At 34.9% G+C, this 16,352-nt stretch overlaps 1 protein-coding gene across 2 annotated transcripts in view; it reads right to left on the bottom strand.

The window, feature by feature from the left end:
* The window catches only part of LOC148302911 (uncharacterized), a 171,552-nt gene that overhangs the window by 114,663 nt on the left and 40,537 nt on the right, over positions 1–16,352 (bottom strand). For both annotated transcript variants that reach the window (XM_088270858.1, XM_088270859.1), the window contains one exon: positions 481–1,052. In XM_088270858.1, the coding sequence (XP_088126984.1) occupies positions 481–1,052 (572 nt within the window). The remainder of the gene's footprint in view (positions 1–480; positions 1,053–16,352) is intronic.

The raw sequence follows: 16,352 nt of genomic DNA, 5'->3' as shown, positions 1-16,352 counted from the left end.
AGCCGATTTAAATTAAACGACGAATAGTGTTTTAATAACAATTTGATAATGCCCTGACGATTATCACTATTTTTCACGTCGTTTTTTCAAATATTTTTTCATCAATTTGAGAACTTGCTAGACCAAAATACATTAACTCTTACCACTCTGTAGGCCAGACATTGGCCCGTATGATTCTAGTAGGTAGCTCCGTAAGCCACAATGCCTGGCCCGGCGCAGGTATAACTTTAATCACTGATTTCTCTATCAACCAAGTATATTCTACCAAAAAATATTTCAGATAATACAGTTAATCTTAATTAACATGACCACACGAATTGCCAGACAGAGTGTCCCAAAATTAGGGAACGAAAATATTTATTTTAATGGTAGAAAAACGTCGCATTTTTTTTGATCAGAGTACCTGATCAGTTGTGAGAAAAAATGGCCAGAGTTGAAAGGGGTAAAAGAATGAAGATAAAAAAAAATAATTGTACTTACCCAACATTTTACTGAGATCTGCGTTGTGAAGGTCAGGATTCTCATCGGCCAGCTTCTTCCTTTCAACCTTGGCCCAAACCATGAAGGCATTCATAGGCCTCCTTATCCTGGCCTCTTTCAAGGCCTTAGCTTGTCCAATCTTCCCCCCAAATGCAGTCCTAGGATACGGAGACCCTTGATAATCCCTCACCCCGTCGAACTGAATCCTGTAATCGGCCATCGTGAGCCTGGAAGGGTCATAGTGCGACCTTCCACCATAGTCTAGATTATACGCCATTCCGTGATGTTGAAGCGTAGACCACTGCATCTCTTCATTGGACTTGATCGAGTTGATCAGGTGCGGTGACTGCAGGTGGCTTTGCTGCATGTTGAGGTCTGTTATCGCCTGGTTCTGCTGGAGGACCGACGAGGATATGATGGAGTCGTGCTGCATCGGCTGGCAGTTGGGGTCCGAGTTGGGCATCAGGCCGGGGCTGGAGGTGCCCTGGTGGACGTACTGCTCGTAGGAGCGGTGGTAGGATGGAGGAGACTGCCTCTGGCGAGCTGACGGAGAATTTCCCGTATCTAGCATTCTGCAACAAGGGAAATTTGAATGTTAAAATTTTAATCAATACAAAATCGTAACTTAGTTTTTCAAAAAAATTGCTTTGCAAGAAAAGGTCTGTCAGGAAGCCAAGATGCTTCTGCATCAGATCTAGGAAAGCGGTGGGACAGCTTTCAGTACAAAATCAAACAACGAGTACATATTATTATTATTTTTTTTTTTTGACATCTCATCAAAGATGAAGAAGAATATGGAAGTCTGGGCATTTAAGGGGCTGACGACCGTCATAGGACTTCTTCATCTTTGATGAAATGTCAAAAAATAATATGAAAATAATTCCTGTAATTGGAGATAATCCAGATTTTGTGAACAAGTATTTGGACACACTCAAAATGTTGTAAACGAGTACATATATTAAATGCGATCAACAAGCATTGATGAAAATTAACGCAAAGATGATGTATTTTAGTAAGGTCCAATATAGAATCGTATGATGAGAGTATTGCATTGATTGATGAATATTGAAAGAACGCCGATTTTACGAAATATACACTCTCAAAAACCAACATACATCATTATTTTGAATCCTTTCAACTCAGATTTATGTTTGTACTGACATTTCTTGGTGGAACTGTATTTTTTCATGGTAAAACATCAACTTAGTATATGGCTTTTAAAAGTTTCATTTATATTTATTCACAAATAAAAGTATAAAAAAAAACATATACTTAGTAGTTTTATAACGTAAAATCCTTTAAATTTCTAGAAAATTACTGGATAATCAAATAAATTGCCAAGAGAAATCAATAAATCGTTTTATTTTCTAGTAAAAGTAATTACTTTAGGTATTTAATGAGTTTTAATTGGCAAATACCAGTAAAATCTATTGTGACACGTGTTTCGATGCATTCCGCATCATTTTCATACGGTGTTTGGAAATGATGTGGAATGCTTTGAAACACGTGTTACAATGCATTTTAAGAAATTGAGGTATTCACCAAAAAAAACATAATTAAAATGGATAGATATTACCAAAAAGTGACTGCCGAATCAATTAATGAAATTACTTAATTCTTAATTCAACCTTGAATGTGTTCTTGCAATGACTACAATCAATATATTTAAGAACTAAGCACTACCTTTTTTTCATTTTAGGTGTATGATTTTCTTCAAATCAATCTTTACACACACTCGAATGAAGACAAAGAAGTTATCTTCAAAACCAGACTTTACAAAACATGAACCAAAATTTGATAACCACGTCTGATCCCCTTGGAATCTTCAAAAAAACTGACGCTACACATAAAAAATATACCAAAACATTATCTTAACAAGATAAAACATCTCTCGAATCTGTATACCTTGCAAAAAATATAAAAATATACATGATCAATACGTGGAAGTAAAAATAAGCTGTTTTCCTCGCGAATGATATTTATTATGAAATCGGTTGGACTTATTTCCCAAACATGCATTGTCTTGCGATGTTGAATTACACATATGTTTAATTAACGGGAAAATAATATTACACATTTGCAAGATAAATCAGTTGTACCAAGGATTCTGCAATAAATGGATCAGCGTTCTCGGAAATCGATCGAAATGTCGAGATTTTTAGATCAGTAGATTTGGAGTATTGCAAAATAATAAAGGGTTGTCTAATGCAATACTGTAATTTTCGTCTGAATTTTTCTAGATAATGTATGTATCTACTTGTAAATTCAGCATTTATAGAGGTGTGCCTGGTAGTTAGTTGCTAACTGATATAGAATTGACCAATCAAATACTAAAATCATTCATTCACAAAAGTATACAACATAAAATTTAAGATTTTTGACATCAGATGAAGCTGAATATGAAAATCTGGGCATTTACAAGGCTTACGGGCGTCATAAGCTCGGTTAAGTGATCACTTGATACGCCTGTAATATTCACCAATTGTACACCCATGATTAGCAGCCACACTTCTACATTTTTGGTACTTCTAGATATTATATTGATTAAACTCATATTTTATTTATTGTTTCGGCATAACTTTGTGGTAAGACATGTTACAATGATTAAAGAAAACACTTCGTTTTTTACCACTTGAGTTTTATTATAAACTACATGTTTCAGAAGTTAAACTTCCATCATTCAGGTCTGTATAATAACTAAAATATAAAATATAAAATTGTCTAGTTAATTTATTTATAGAACAATTTTATATTTTATATTTTAGTTATTATACAGACCTGAATGATGGAAGTTTAACTTCTGAAACATGTACAGTATCTACTCAATGAATTAGGGCCACCCATTATTTTTTTGAATACTCTGAAATCTTTTGGATTATTATATTTATTTTACATAAATACTTTAAGTTTTCTATTGACATCTAATATCATGTATATTACCTTCAATAATATGTAAAATATACCTGGATTATTTAAGCCTTTACAAAATTTCAAACCCTTTTTCTGAGAAAGGTCCCTAATTAGCACAGGTAGACAGATAGTTGAAAGTTAAAATAATAGTCCTATCTCATTTATTAGTGAAGTTTCTTGAGTTCTGGTTGTTGTTTTGTTCAGAGAGGTTATATAGTTATCGTGTCTTGTGAAAAAAACTTAATTTTTAATTTTAGTTCATAAAGTATAAAATTTTTTTGTAAACACAAGTGTTTTTTTTTGAAAAGGACAAAATGGGAAAAAGTAAAGACATTTCTGAGGAAAAAAAGTCTAGTGTTATAGTGCTACTGAAATTAGGAATACTATCTAATAGAGAAATTTCAAAAAAAGAAAACGTTTCTCGTCAAACAGTGGACATAATTTCAAAATCAATAAAAAATCAGTCACCCGCCACCAGCAATCGGCGAAAGAACTGTCGTAGGATTAGAAAAACAACACCGAGGACTGATTGAAAAATCGTTCAAAGTGCCTTAGAAAACCGTAGTGCATCAGCAAAAACATTAAAAATAAAATTGGAAGAAGAGGGTATAAATATATCGGTATCAACACTGAGGCGACGTCTTTACGAAGTAAATCTGAAATGCAGGCGCCCTGTAAAAGTACCAAAATTGACACCACGAATGAAAGCGGATCGATTAAAATGGGCCAGGCTACATCGAAATTACTCGGTTGATGATTGGAAAAAGGTATTTATTTAAATTGAATTTTCAACATATCATTTTAGTAAATAAACTTATATATTTGAATTAAACTTAAATTTTCATTATTTTTCAGGTCATCTTTAGTGATGAGTGCCGGTTAGAAGCCGTGACAGAGAGCCGTCAATTCGTCAGGAGAACATCAATGGAACGTTACAATGAGGCCTGTGTGGTAAAAGTTATCAAACAACCCCCGGCAACAATGATATGGTCATGTATTATTAACAATTTACCTGGACCGTTGTTTTTCGTGGAAGGAACAATGAACCAAAATTCCTATAAGCAGGTCCTCGAACGAATTTTATTGCCCTTCTACCATACACTCGACCCAATAGAAGGTCCATACACCTCCATGCAGGATGGGGCACCTTGCCACCGGGCTAAATCAATAATAAAATTTTTGTCTAACAAAAATCTGCCTTTGCTCCCCTGGCCTGGAAATTCTCCGGACCTTAATCCTATAGAAAACGTATGGAGCATGTTAAAAAATAAGGTATACTCATTTCCAAATCCGACAGTAGACTGTCTAAAAAAAATGTTCAAAAAATTTGGTCAGAAGACGAAGAAATAAAAAACATGATAAAACAGTGCATTTTAAGTATGCCAAAAAGAATTGAGGCAGTTATTTCTGCCAAAGGTGGAAATACTAAATACTAACTATATTTATATGAAAATATATGCATAATTTAAGCGTAATAAAGTGTTCATGTGTAAATAAAATTCAATGTTGTTTTATTCAAGGTTTTCTCTGAGTTATTCCTGTTTGAATTGAGAAATTGCGCGAAATTCTGCGTGGCCCTAATTCATTGAGTAGATACTGTAGTCTATAATAAAACTCAAGTGGTAAAAAACGAAGTGTTTTCTTTAATCATTGATTAAACTCGAAACATTATGTTTGAATTCACTACAACTTCACGAGAGACATCTATTGAAGGTTGAGATAAGCTTTTCATTGAGCAGAAACTCTTTCATTTGTATGTGAAGTCCGAATCCAGGGTTATAATAACACATGTACATGTAAAACGCTAGAAAATATCATTTTCATTTCTTTCATTTAAGCTTATAATTTGACCAGTTAATTTATTTACAACATTTTGAGACTGTCTAAATACTGGTTCGCAAATTTGGATTATCTCTTATATTTTTTGACATCTCAACATAGATGAAGAAAAATATGTAAGTCTTGGCGTTTACGGGTAAATGCGCAGACTTCCATATTCTTCTTCATTTATGTGCGTTGAGTTGTCAAAAAATAATTTAAAATATTGGAAATAACTAACTAACTAACTAACTATCACGCCGCTTCTCCGCAGGGGTAGGCAGAGAGAATCGAACGCCACACCACTCTGTCTTTGCAAACATTCTTTGCCTCTTCTACATTCATGCATCTCCTCATACATACCCGACGATTATTACGACTCCTGACCCGGCCGCTTTCAAGTATTTGACATACCTGATCGTGCCAAGTTTTCCTCGGTCGTCCTCTGCTTCTTTTTCCAACTACATTCGCCCCATAAATTTGTTTAACCGTTCTTTCTTCACTCATACGCTCCACATGTCCAAACCATCTCAACACACCTTTCTTAATTTTATCGATAATGCTTATCTCAGCCTTACATTCTTTCCTTATTTCATCATTCGAATATCTATCAAACATCGTTTTGCCACACATTCGTCTGAGGGATCGCATTTCGACTGCATTCAGTCTGCTTTCATATTGGAAATATAATATCCTAATTGGAGATAATCCAGATTTGTGAACAAGTATTTGGACACACACAAAATGTTGCCAGTTAATTATTATTATTGTTTTTTTTTTACTTCTAACTCTATCTCCTCTTATAATAAACGATATAAGAGTGGAGGCTTGGTAATAAAATAAACAATAAAAATAAAAACTCTATGCACGTGAGATATCTCGAATCGGGAATAATCAATTTTGAGATAAGTCAAACAATTAGAAATTAATTAAATTAATTTGTTTTCAAACTCCGTTCCTTGACTAACCCCTTCCCCTTACTTTCCCCCTATCCTTATTTATAGAACAATTTTATATTTTATATTTTAGTTATTATACAGACCTGAATGATGGAAGTTTAGCTTCTGAAACATGTAGTCTATAATTAAACTCAAGTGGTAAAAAACGAAGTGTTTTCTTTAATTATTGTAACATGTCTTACCACAAAGTTAATGCCGAAACAATAAATAAAATAGAAATTAATCCATGTAAAAATAACAGAGTATAACAGAACGTGTTATATTCTGCTGTTTTCTATACGAAACGCTGAAATCTTACAATGCTAAACCATTGATAAGAGCTTTTATATAATAAGACGATAAAACACAATGTTTTATTTTAATTTTATGGTGTACGTAGATAATTAAAAACTTATTGAGTATGAAATTTAGCATCAGCTGTAATCACTGTATGCTTGCATTACTTAAAAACGAACAGTACTAATCAGGTATCATCACGTTTTTATTTATATTTATTTTATTTGTTTTATTTATTATATTATTATATTTATTTATTTTATTTAGCTCTTTGCGGTGGTATGGACATGTGGAGCGAATGAATAGCGAGAGAATGACTATGAAAATATATGTGGCGAATGTGAGAGGGAAAACAGAACGTGGACGACCGAAAAAGACTTGGCACGATCAGATCAATCAGAACCTAAAATCTGGCGGTGTCAAAAGTCTGCGTAATCGGAGGACATGTATGACTAGATGTATGGATGTGAAGGAGGCGAGGAGTGTATGTCAGGACAGAAGAGTGTGGCGTTCCATCCTCTCTGCCTACCCCTGCGGGGAAACGGCGTGATGGTAGTAGTAGTAGTAGTAGTAGTTTATTTTATTTTGATATGTGCACATATGATGTGAAGCCGACATCTAAGAAAAAAAAATCACCCAATAATAAACTAACTTACTAACCATTAAGCTTCTTCACTGCGGGGGTAGGCAGAGAATAAAACGCTACACCGATCTGTCGTTGCAAATAACATTCGCATCGAATTTCCGTCATCGAACGTTTTATGACGTCAAACGGTTTATTCTCTATGGATTATAGAGTTGTAGTAGTAGTAGTGTGGATTGTTTATTTACCACTACACTACCATTTGTGTTATACAATTATGTGGGGAGGGGGAGTGGGAGGGGGGACCATGGACATCAAAAAATAGAGCAGCCAATAATTTTGCAATGTTACCAATATTCAAATAAGTCAATCGTTTATGTGACGTCATTCATTGCCAACTTACGAAAACGACGTTTTATCGAAGGCGAATTTTCCAAAAGAAAATAATGAATGAAAATATTGATTATATCGGCTGTTATAAACACTTCACGAGTCTAATACAATCCTTTATAGATTGAGTATGTTAAATTAGATATTCCTCCCGTCTGATAATGATCCATTTGACCGTTCTTCGCCAATTTTTCGTAAATATTTCAAGTCATCTACAATATTTGTGCAGTGCCGGACCTGCAATAGCGCGGTGCGGGATCGCCCAAAGAAGAATGGCAAGCCGCAGACTCGGCTCTCTGTTTTTAGGTTAATTGCACGGCCGCAGCCCGGCCTGTCGGGCCTCCGCCGCCCGGGCGACTCTCGCCTCTGCGGCCGTGTACACTGGAGCCCTAATCGCGTCGCAGCGGATGACAGGCCTGACACAATGGGCAGTATATTAAAATGACTTAGACGAAAAACGAACCAAGTCAAAAATGTATATTATTTAACTAATTAACTTCCCATTAGCAAGGATAGGTAAAGAGAATAGAACGCCACACCACTCTGTCTTTGCAAACGATCTTCGCCTCTTCCACGTTCATGCATCTCCTCATACATCCCCGCCGATTATTTCGACTCCTAACCTGACCGCCCTCAAGTATTTGACAAACTTGATAGTACCAAGTTTTTCTCGGTCTTCGTCTGCTCCCTTTTCCAACTTCATTCGCCTCATAAATTTGTTTTACCGTTCTTTGCTCACTCATTCGTGTCACATGTCCAAATCATCTCAACACACCTTTCTTAATATTATCGAAAATGCTTATCTAAGCTTTGCGTTCCTTCCTGATTTCACCATTCGAACATCTATCATACATAATATTGCCACATATGTGTTTAAAAATAAAAAGTTACATTTTTATCTGACTTAGCCCGCTTTTCTTCTGGCCCAATCTTTAATGAATTTTCATATCGGTACCCAGTCGTTTAGTACCGGACAGAGTATATGTGGTAAAGACAACAGAAGAGGGGGGGAAAGGGTAACCGCAAACCGAGGAGGGGAGGAGAATATGAAGAGATATTAAACGCAATATTATAGTGTTGGTGTTAAATGACGTACCTATATATCGCGAAGTTTATAATATTATCATCTTCAAACCGTCATCCGCACCTGTTAGTGCATAAGGCACTGCAGTATATAAACATTTAGATTTTAAAAAACACACCGAAAAAGAAATACTATTATTATTACATAAAATTATTATAATCCATTTAACCTAATTTTGTTTGAAAATAATTGAAAAATTAATAAGGTATTCTTAAAACCCTTATCCGCACCCGATGGTGCATAGGGCACTGCATCATATAAACGCGGTGATATCTTGATCTTTAACACATGAAGGAAAGGTGATCAGTCCCTCGATTCAGGTACCAGTCCAGGGAAATATGGAATAAACATTAAAGCGAAAAAATCACTTCTATTTATTTACCCCCCTCCCCTGAGAATCGAACCCTTGACCATCCTGTTCGGTAGGCGAGCGTGCTGACCGTTACACTACAGAAGCGGACAATATTATAATAAAATAAATTTATATCTTAGATATGAAATTAATTTTAAAATAACATAATATAAAATAGTATTGCAATTCCGGAAGGCAATTCCGATTCGCCGAGTTGAAGAGACGAGCGGAGCATAGAGACGGGTGGAGACTGGCCAAGAAGAAAAAAAATAGTATAAAAAGTATTAGCATTTAAGACAACTAAGGCGGATTTGCTTTTGTATCACGTTACATTATTTGATGCAGTGCCCTAAGCACCACCGGGTACTACCAACAACAATCGTTACTGAATAAGATTATAATGTCATTCAAAAATACATATCTTTAATTACAAAATTATAAATTTTAATCGTTGATTAAGAAGTTTCACTTTAAAATAATAATATTTTTTTTTTTAAAAAAATCACGTTCGATTCCGAATTCAAATTTGAAATTTTCGTCCGAACAGCTGTTTGGCAAATCCATAGAACAATAACGGGAATTTGAAATGATTTTCCCGCCACTATCAGACGCCCCAAGGTCCATCACACGAGTTCCTGCCTTGCATTGTTCTAACTGCCATTGTTTCGGATTGCCAGACGTCTAATTATTATCTCTATTTATGCGGGGTTAAAAGTTAAACAAACAAAAAAGTACCTACCTGCCACATTTAGCAACAAAAAAGGGATTAAAAAATCACACTTATTTTAATTCGTTTTTTTTTCATGTTTTTGTTTATTTTGGGTTCCGCGAAAATTTTGAAAGAAAAATCATGTTTGGATAAATTAAAATGGAGGTATGAAAAAATCATCTGGATTATCTCCAATCAGGAGTTATTTGATTTGTTAGGATTATCTCCAACAGAATAACTCATAATTGGAGATACTACTCGAAGATTTGTGAATAAGTATTTGGACACACTCGAAATCTAGTAAATAAATTTACCGTTCAAACTATAAGCTAAAATAAATTAAAAATCATGTTTTCAAGCGTTTCTCATATCGCTCACTCCTTTCAACAACGTCATGTCTCAAAAAACTTGATTTTACAGGAGATCGTTTTTAAAGTTTAAAAATATAATGAAATGTATTAAAAATAAATATCAAGCCACTTATTGAACTTTTTACTGTGTAACAGATCTTTTTAGGTAAAACCTGAATGTTTTTTCTCCATTTGAAAAATATTTAGTACCTACATATAAAAAAATAATTAAACAATACCTTTCCTTCAAAATGCAAAAACAACACTTTCTGCCCTGTAGCGGGCAAATATTAAGTTAAAAATATGCCGCTTTTGCTGGGATATAGTAGATTTTCTAGGCATTCCGAAAACATGGACAATTGAAAATTGACGATTTTTGATACATAATATGACGTTGTTGAAAGGAGTGAGTGATATGTGAATATAATCCAGGGTTCTTTCAGACTTTTCGAGTCTTATTTTATTCTTATTGCTAGTACTATTTTCATGAAAATTTAGGTTAAAAATTATTTTATCCCTAAAATATTTAGATAATTAGGTAATCGTTAAAAATGTACATATAAAGTTAAACTTTTATATACCTATTAGTCTCTTTTTTATAGGTAACCAGTGGAGTTTTTCCCTCATTTTTTCTACATTATTATATCAATTTTTCTTAAGTACTATTTTCATAGCTTTATTTGGAATAATCTCTTAAATTTCCTTCATTTGCCAAAAATAAAACTGTTGAGCAGTAATCTACACGTTAAATAATTATTTTATTTATTGTTTCGGCATTAACTTAAAAACGAAGTGTTTTCTTTAATCATTGAATAATTATTGTTATATATTTATGTGAGATCTGCAGTATTTTTATTAAACTTATTCCTTAATCTACGAGTGTGTCCGCCTCCGTAGTTTAATAATAGTCAGCACGCTCGGCTACCGTACTGGAGGTCCCGGGTTCGATTCCCAGGGAGGGTCAAATAAATATAACTGATTTTTTCACTCTAATATTTATTCAATATTACCGTTGACTGGTACCTGAATCGGAGGGCTGATCACCTTTCCTTCATGTGTTAATGATCAAGATAACACTGCATTTATATGATGCAGTGCCCTATGCACCATTAAGGTGCGGGTAAGGGTTTGAATGAATGAATAATCTACTAAGAAAGATTTTATTTTTTTATTTTTTATAAACATGTTAAAAATTTGCATTTCAGGTTTATATGTACCGAGGGGTTACAATGTCGCTCACAAACTTGATATTTTCAAGATTAGAAAACGTTCGGGATGGCAATGAAGATGATACTGAAGTTCATTGATAAAAGACAATAGCGAATTCAGAATAATAACAGTGTCGTGACGTAGTGGGACGCGATACGAGATGAGACCGAACGCGGATCAGCTGACGCCAAACAATGGAGCACCCGTTTCGTGCGTTTCTATTGTTTAGGATTTCATTCAACTCAGATACCCCTTCTGGTATCAAAAAACACCTGTCATACCTTCCATACACAGCACGCGCATTGCCATCTTGTCGTAACTGGTGCAATAGTTCATTGCTCACTCTAATCGCACAGGGTGTCATGGAAAATAGTTCATTGCTCACTCTGATCCCACAGGGTGTCGTGGAAAATGGTTCATTTCTCACTCGAATCCCACTGGGTGCCGTGGAAAGTATGTAGTTCATTGCTCACTCTAATCACAAAAGGTGTCACGGATAATGATTCATTGCTCACTCTAATCACACAGGGTGTCGTTGAAAATGGTTCATTTCTAACTTTGGTCACACAGGGTGTCATGGAAAATGATTCATTGCTCACTCTAATCACACAAGGCGATACGGAAAATATATAGTTCATTGCTCACTCTTATCACACAGGATGTCGTGGAAAATGGTTCGTTGCTCACTCTGATCACACAGGGTAGCACGGAAAAAAGTTCACTGTTCACTCCAATCACATAGAGTGCCACGGAAAATGGTTCATTGCTCACTCTAATCACACAAGGCGAAACGAAAATTATGTAGTTCATTTTTAATCACACAGGGTGCTGTGGAAATTGGTTTATTTTGCTCACTCTAATCACACAGAGTTTCGTAGAAAATGGTTCATTGCTCACTCTAATCACACAGGGTTTTACGGAAAAAAATAGTTCAATTCCTTTTTATTTTTTTCGGCATTCACTTTAAGAAGTGTTTAAATTATAAATAAAAACACTTGTTTTTACTATTTGAGTATTGTATAAATACATATTTTTTGAAATATAATAAAGTGGTAAAAAAACAAATGTTTTTATTTATAATTCAGATCAATTCCTCATTCTAATCACACAGGTTACCACGAAAAAATGTTTGATTCCTCATTTTAAACACACATGGTTTGAAAGAAAAATAGATAGTATCGGGTTGTGGTCTCGACCTCCATCTACCACAACTTGATTCCTATTTTCGAATACAACCCACTCAGGCTGTAAGCAATATGAAATTGAAATATTCATATTGATCATAAGAAAACTTTTTTGTCGAACTAAAAATATTACGAATAAAAATCAATTTTGGAGATTGTTACATTTGAATACAGGTGTTTTATGATATGCATATCAGAATAGTAAGTGGCTTCAAATAAGATAACATAATCAGCTGTGAGGTACATGGTCCATTTGATATGTTCCAATCAATACGTTTTATGAAAAATTGCGCAATATTTTAATTTATTTATACGCAAAAATACTTAAAACAAAAACAGTGCCATATATCTGCAATCAAATATTCATCAAACACTTATCCGCACCTTATAATGGTGCATAGGGCACTACACCCGATCGCTGATTTTGCTGAAATTTTTCTCTCTTTTTTCTGTGTGCATTAGGTTAAAATTAAAAACCATAAAAAATGTATTAAAAAAGAACTTCACTGACAAGACACACAAGGTAGCTTGGTGGGTCTCTGCATTTTTAAAATATGTTTAAAATTGTGATTTAAATATGTGTATACAAATTATGTTAGTAAATAATAATAAAAAAACTGGTCTTTCTTAGAATTATCTAGCAAAATTTGAAATAAGTAAAGCAATAAATAAAGACCTACCCGAAATAAATAACAGATTAAATTTAATTTTTTATTCATCAAATACTTATCCGCACCTTAGAATGGTGCATAGGGCACTACACCCGATCGCTGATGTGTTAACTTGATAGTAAGCACATACGAAGGCAAGATACCCATTTGAAAAATGGATCAAATCACATATTTAGTTCGTTACCGACGGAGGTAAGAGGTCAAACAAGATGGAACAAAGGCAAAATAAAGGAATGGGTGTATGATCAGGAGTTAATTCTATGAAATTTGTAAAATAGTTCTATATTTTTTGGGTATATTCAGTTAAAATAGATAAAAACAATAAAAAACGTGTGTAAAAAGAACTCCACCGACAAGACACACAAGGTGACTTGGTGGGTCTCTGCAAAAAAATATTTTAAATATGTTTCATAATTGCTCTTTTAAATTAATATTCAAACCAATACATACCCTGTATTTTAAAAAATAAACATATACGTATATATCAATAATAAATAACACAATTAACTGTATTCACCAAAATGCGTAATTTTAATTTGTATATTTTTTTAGTTCACAAACCAAATGCGCACTATAAAAAATTGTTTCACTTTTAATTTTCTTCAGTTTTCAATAAGTAATATTGAATTCTTCGACACGACACACTCTCTTTATCGATTTAACACACATTACTTTAATAAACACCTTTTAAAATGATTTAACACATATGTAGAGTAAAATTTTTACGTCGACATTAGCTCCACATATGGTGGGAACGTATTTTATCTAAAACTTTGACTTACCTTCAGAAAATTTCTCAATAATTCCACTATCTCGAAAAACGCGAGATAAACATAAATAATTAAATATTTTTAACGATGGCAACAGCTGTCGATAAGGCCATTTCGCAGGCATCAGATGACAATTAGCAGCGAATGGAATGAATACAATTGAATCGATCGCATGGCAATACTAAGCTGGCAGTACACAGCGGAGTCCCGGTACCAACCCTAACGTGTGGAGGTGAATCAGTCGGTTCAACAGAATGTCACCAACTTATATTATGGCTTTATTTTTGTATCGTTGCTTTTATTTTTTGGGATTTTATGCTTATGAAATTCTGTGTCCGCCTCCGTAGTGTAATGATCTGCACGCTCAGCTACCGTTCTGGAGGTCGTAGGTTCGATTTCCAGGGGGGGGTTTAATAAATATAAGTGATTTTTCACTCTTATATATTACATATTCAATATTACCCTGGACTGGTACCTGAAGCGGAGAGCTAATCACCTTTCCGTAGTGCGTTAATTATCAAGATAACACTGCGTTTATATGATGCAGTGCCCTATGCACCATTGGAGTGCGGATAAGGGTTTGACGAAGAAAATTTTGCTAATTTACCAAAGGAAATATTCATTGGTCGAACATTCGTATGCTTAGTGAGAAATTAATGATTGGAAGTGAAGCATGGAGTTGGTAAAAGAAGGGTTTAATAGATCGATTGCAGTCGGAATGGGATTTCTCAGAAGAATGTGCGGCAATGGATGATACATGTTTGAATGGCAAAATACGGAAAAAATCCAAGGCGTATTTATGTCGTAATCGATAAAATTAAGCAAAGAGTGTTAAGATGGTTTGGACACGTGGAACGTGGAACGAATGAGTGAGGAAAGAATTGTAAAAGAAATGTTTGAGTTGACTTTAGGTGGAGCGTATGGAAATGAAAATAGAAGCAGAGGAAGATCGAGGGAATCTTGGCATAATCAAGTATGTATTTCAAATACTAATAATAACAGGTATGTATAATAAGTTATGAGGGAATGGAAGAAGCGAATAATATCTGCTAAGACATTATTCTAAATTTATAGCTAAACTGGCAGTGCACAACGGAGTCCTGGTTCCAACTCTAATGTATGGAAGTGAAACATGGAGTTAAGAAAACAGTATAAATGCGATCTCTCAGAAGAATGTGCGACAAAACGATGTATGATAGATGTGCGAATAGTGAAATAAGGAAGGAACGCAAAGCTGAGATAAGCATTATCGATAGAATTAAGAAAGTGTTGAGATGGTTTGGACATGTAGAACGAATGAGTGAGGAAAGAACGGTAAAACAAATTTATGAGGCAAATGTACTTGGAAAAAAGGAGCAGAGGAAGACCGAGAAAAACATGGCACGATAAGGTATGCCAAATACTTGAAAGCGGTCAGGTTAGGAGTCGTAATAATCGTCGGGTATGTATGAGGAGATGCATGAATGTAGAAGAGGCGAAGAATGTTTGCAAAGACAGAGTGGTGTGGCGTTCGATTCTCTCTGTCTAACCCTTGCGGGGAAGCAGCGTGATGGTTAGTTAGTTAGTTAGTTAGTGGCATTCTATTCTCTCTGCCTACCCTTGCGGAAACCAGCTTAATGGTTATCCAGTCAGTACGTATCTTCAAATATTAAATGCGCACTTCATATAAAGATTTATTTTCACAGATTGCCCATACATATCCGTACGTACATCAAAATTAATATGCAAGTTTTGGCAAGTCACTGGAATCTTATCTTAAGGGAAAACCCAGAGATAAGCTGATCGGATAGATGAGTTTGACAGATTATTTTACTCCGATATCACCTGTACTATCTGATAAGGAATCGTGTTTGTGATACTGGTCATTACGTCACCAAATCATGTGTTCATCGTCTCTGATAGTGCTCAGTCCGTGGTTTAAAAATTGATACAATTATTTATTGATATATGTATCATTGGTAGCTACGGTGATCTATATGGTATACTCAGAACCAAATAAACAAGGCTGCAGTTATATCAGCATGCCTCAGAAACTCGGTGTGGGGAGGAACAAGCACATGAGAATAGAAAGTAAAATGAAAATATACAAAACATGTGTTCGACCAATAGCCACTTATGGGATTGGGGCAAGAGCAGATACTTCCAGAACAAAATCTCGACTTCGAACCTCCGAGATGAAGAGTCTCCGATCCAAAACCGGAAACACATTGCGAGACCGAGAAAGAAATACCGACATTCAGAGCATGTGTAAGACGAAGGATATCGTGAGGTGGGGACGACAACGAAGGCGATACTGGAAGGAACATATAAACAGAATGTCAGAAGACAGACCTCCAAGGCAACCCTGAAGGACGCAGACCTCCAGGCAGACCTCCGAAAAGATGGAAAGACAGCTGGGAGTCGACATTCCAAGAGCGACATGCGGAGACACAAACAGATCCCTTAGATCTACAAAAAGAAGAGTAGAAGAAAAAGATTTATTGATTTGGCATTTACTTTGTAAAATATAATAAGTAAAGGGCAAAACAAAAAGAGAGTTTAGGGAAAGAGGTAGAGGAAAAAACTCAGGGAGGAGGATTGATGACAGTTAGGATTCTAATGATAAAT

This window comes from Brachycentrus maculatus, unplaced genomic scaffold (assembly GCF_059751285.1).
Source record: "Brachycentrus maculatus isolate JH-2025_06_01 unplaced genomic scaffold, ASM5975128v1 h1tg000397l, whole genome shotgun sequence".
NCBI lineage: Eukaryota > Metazoa > Arthropoda > Insecta > Trichoptera > Brachycentridae > Brachycentrus > Brachycentrus maculatus.
The sequence above is the reverse complement of the archived record's forward strand: the minus strand, read 5'-3'. Positions and strand labels throughout refer to the sequence as shown.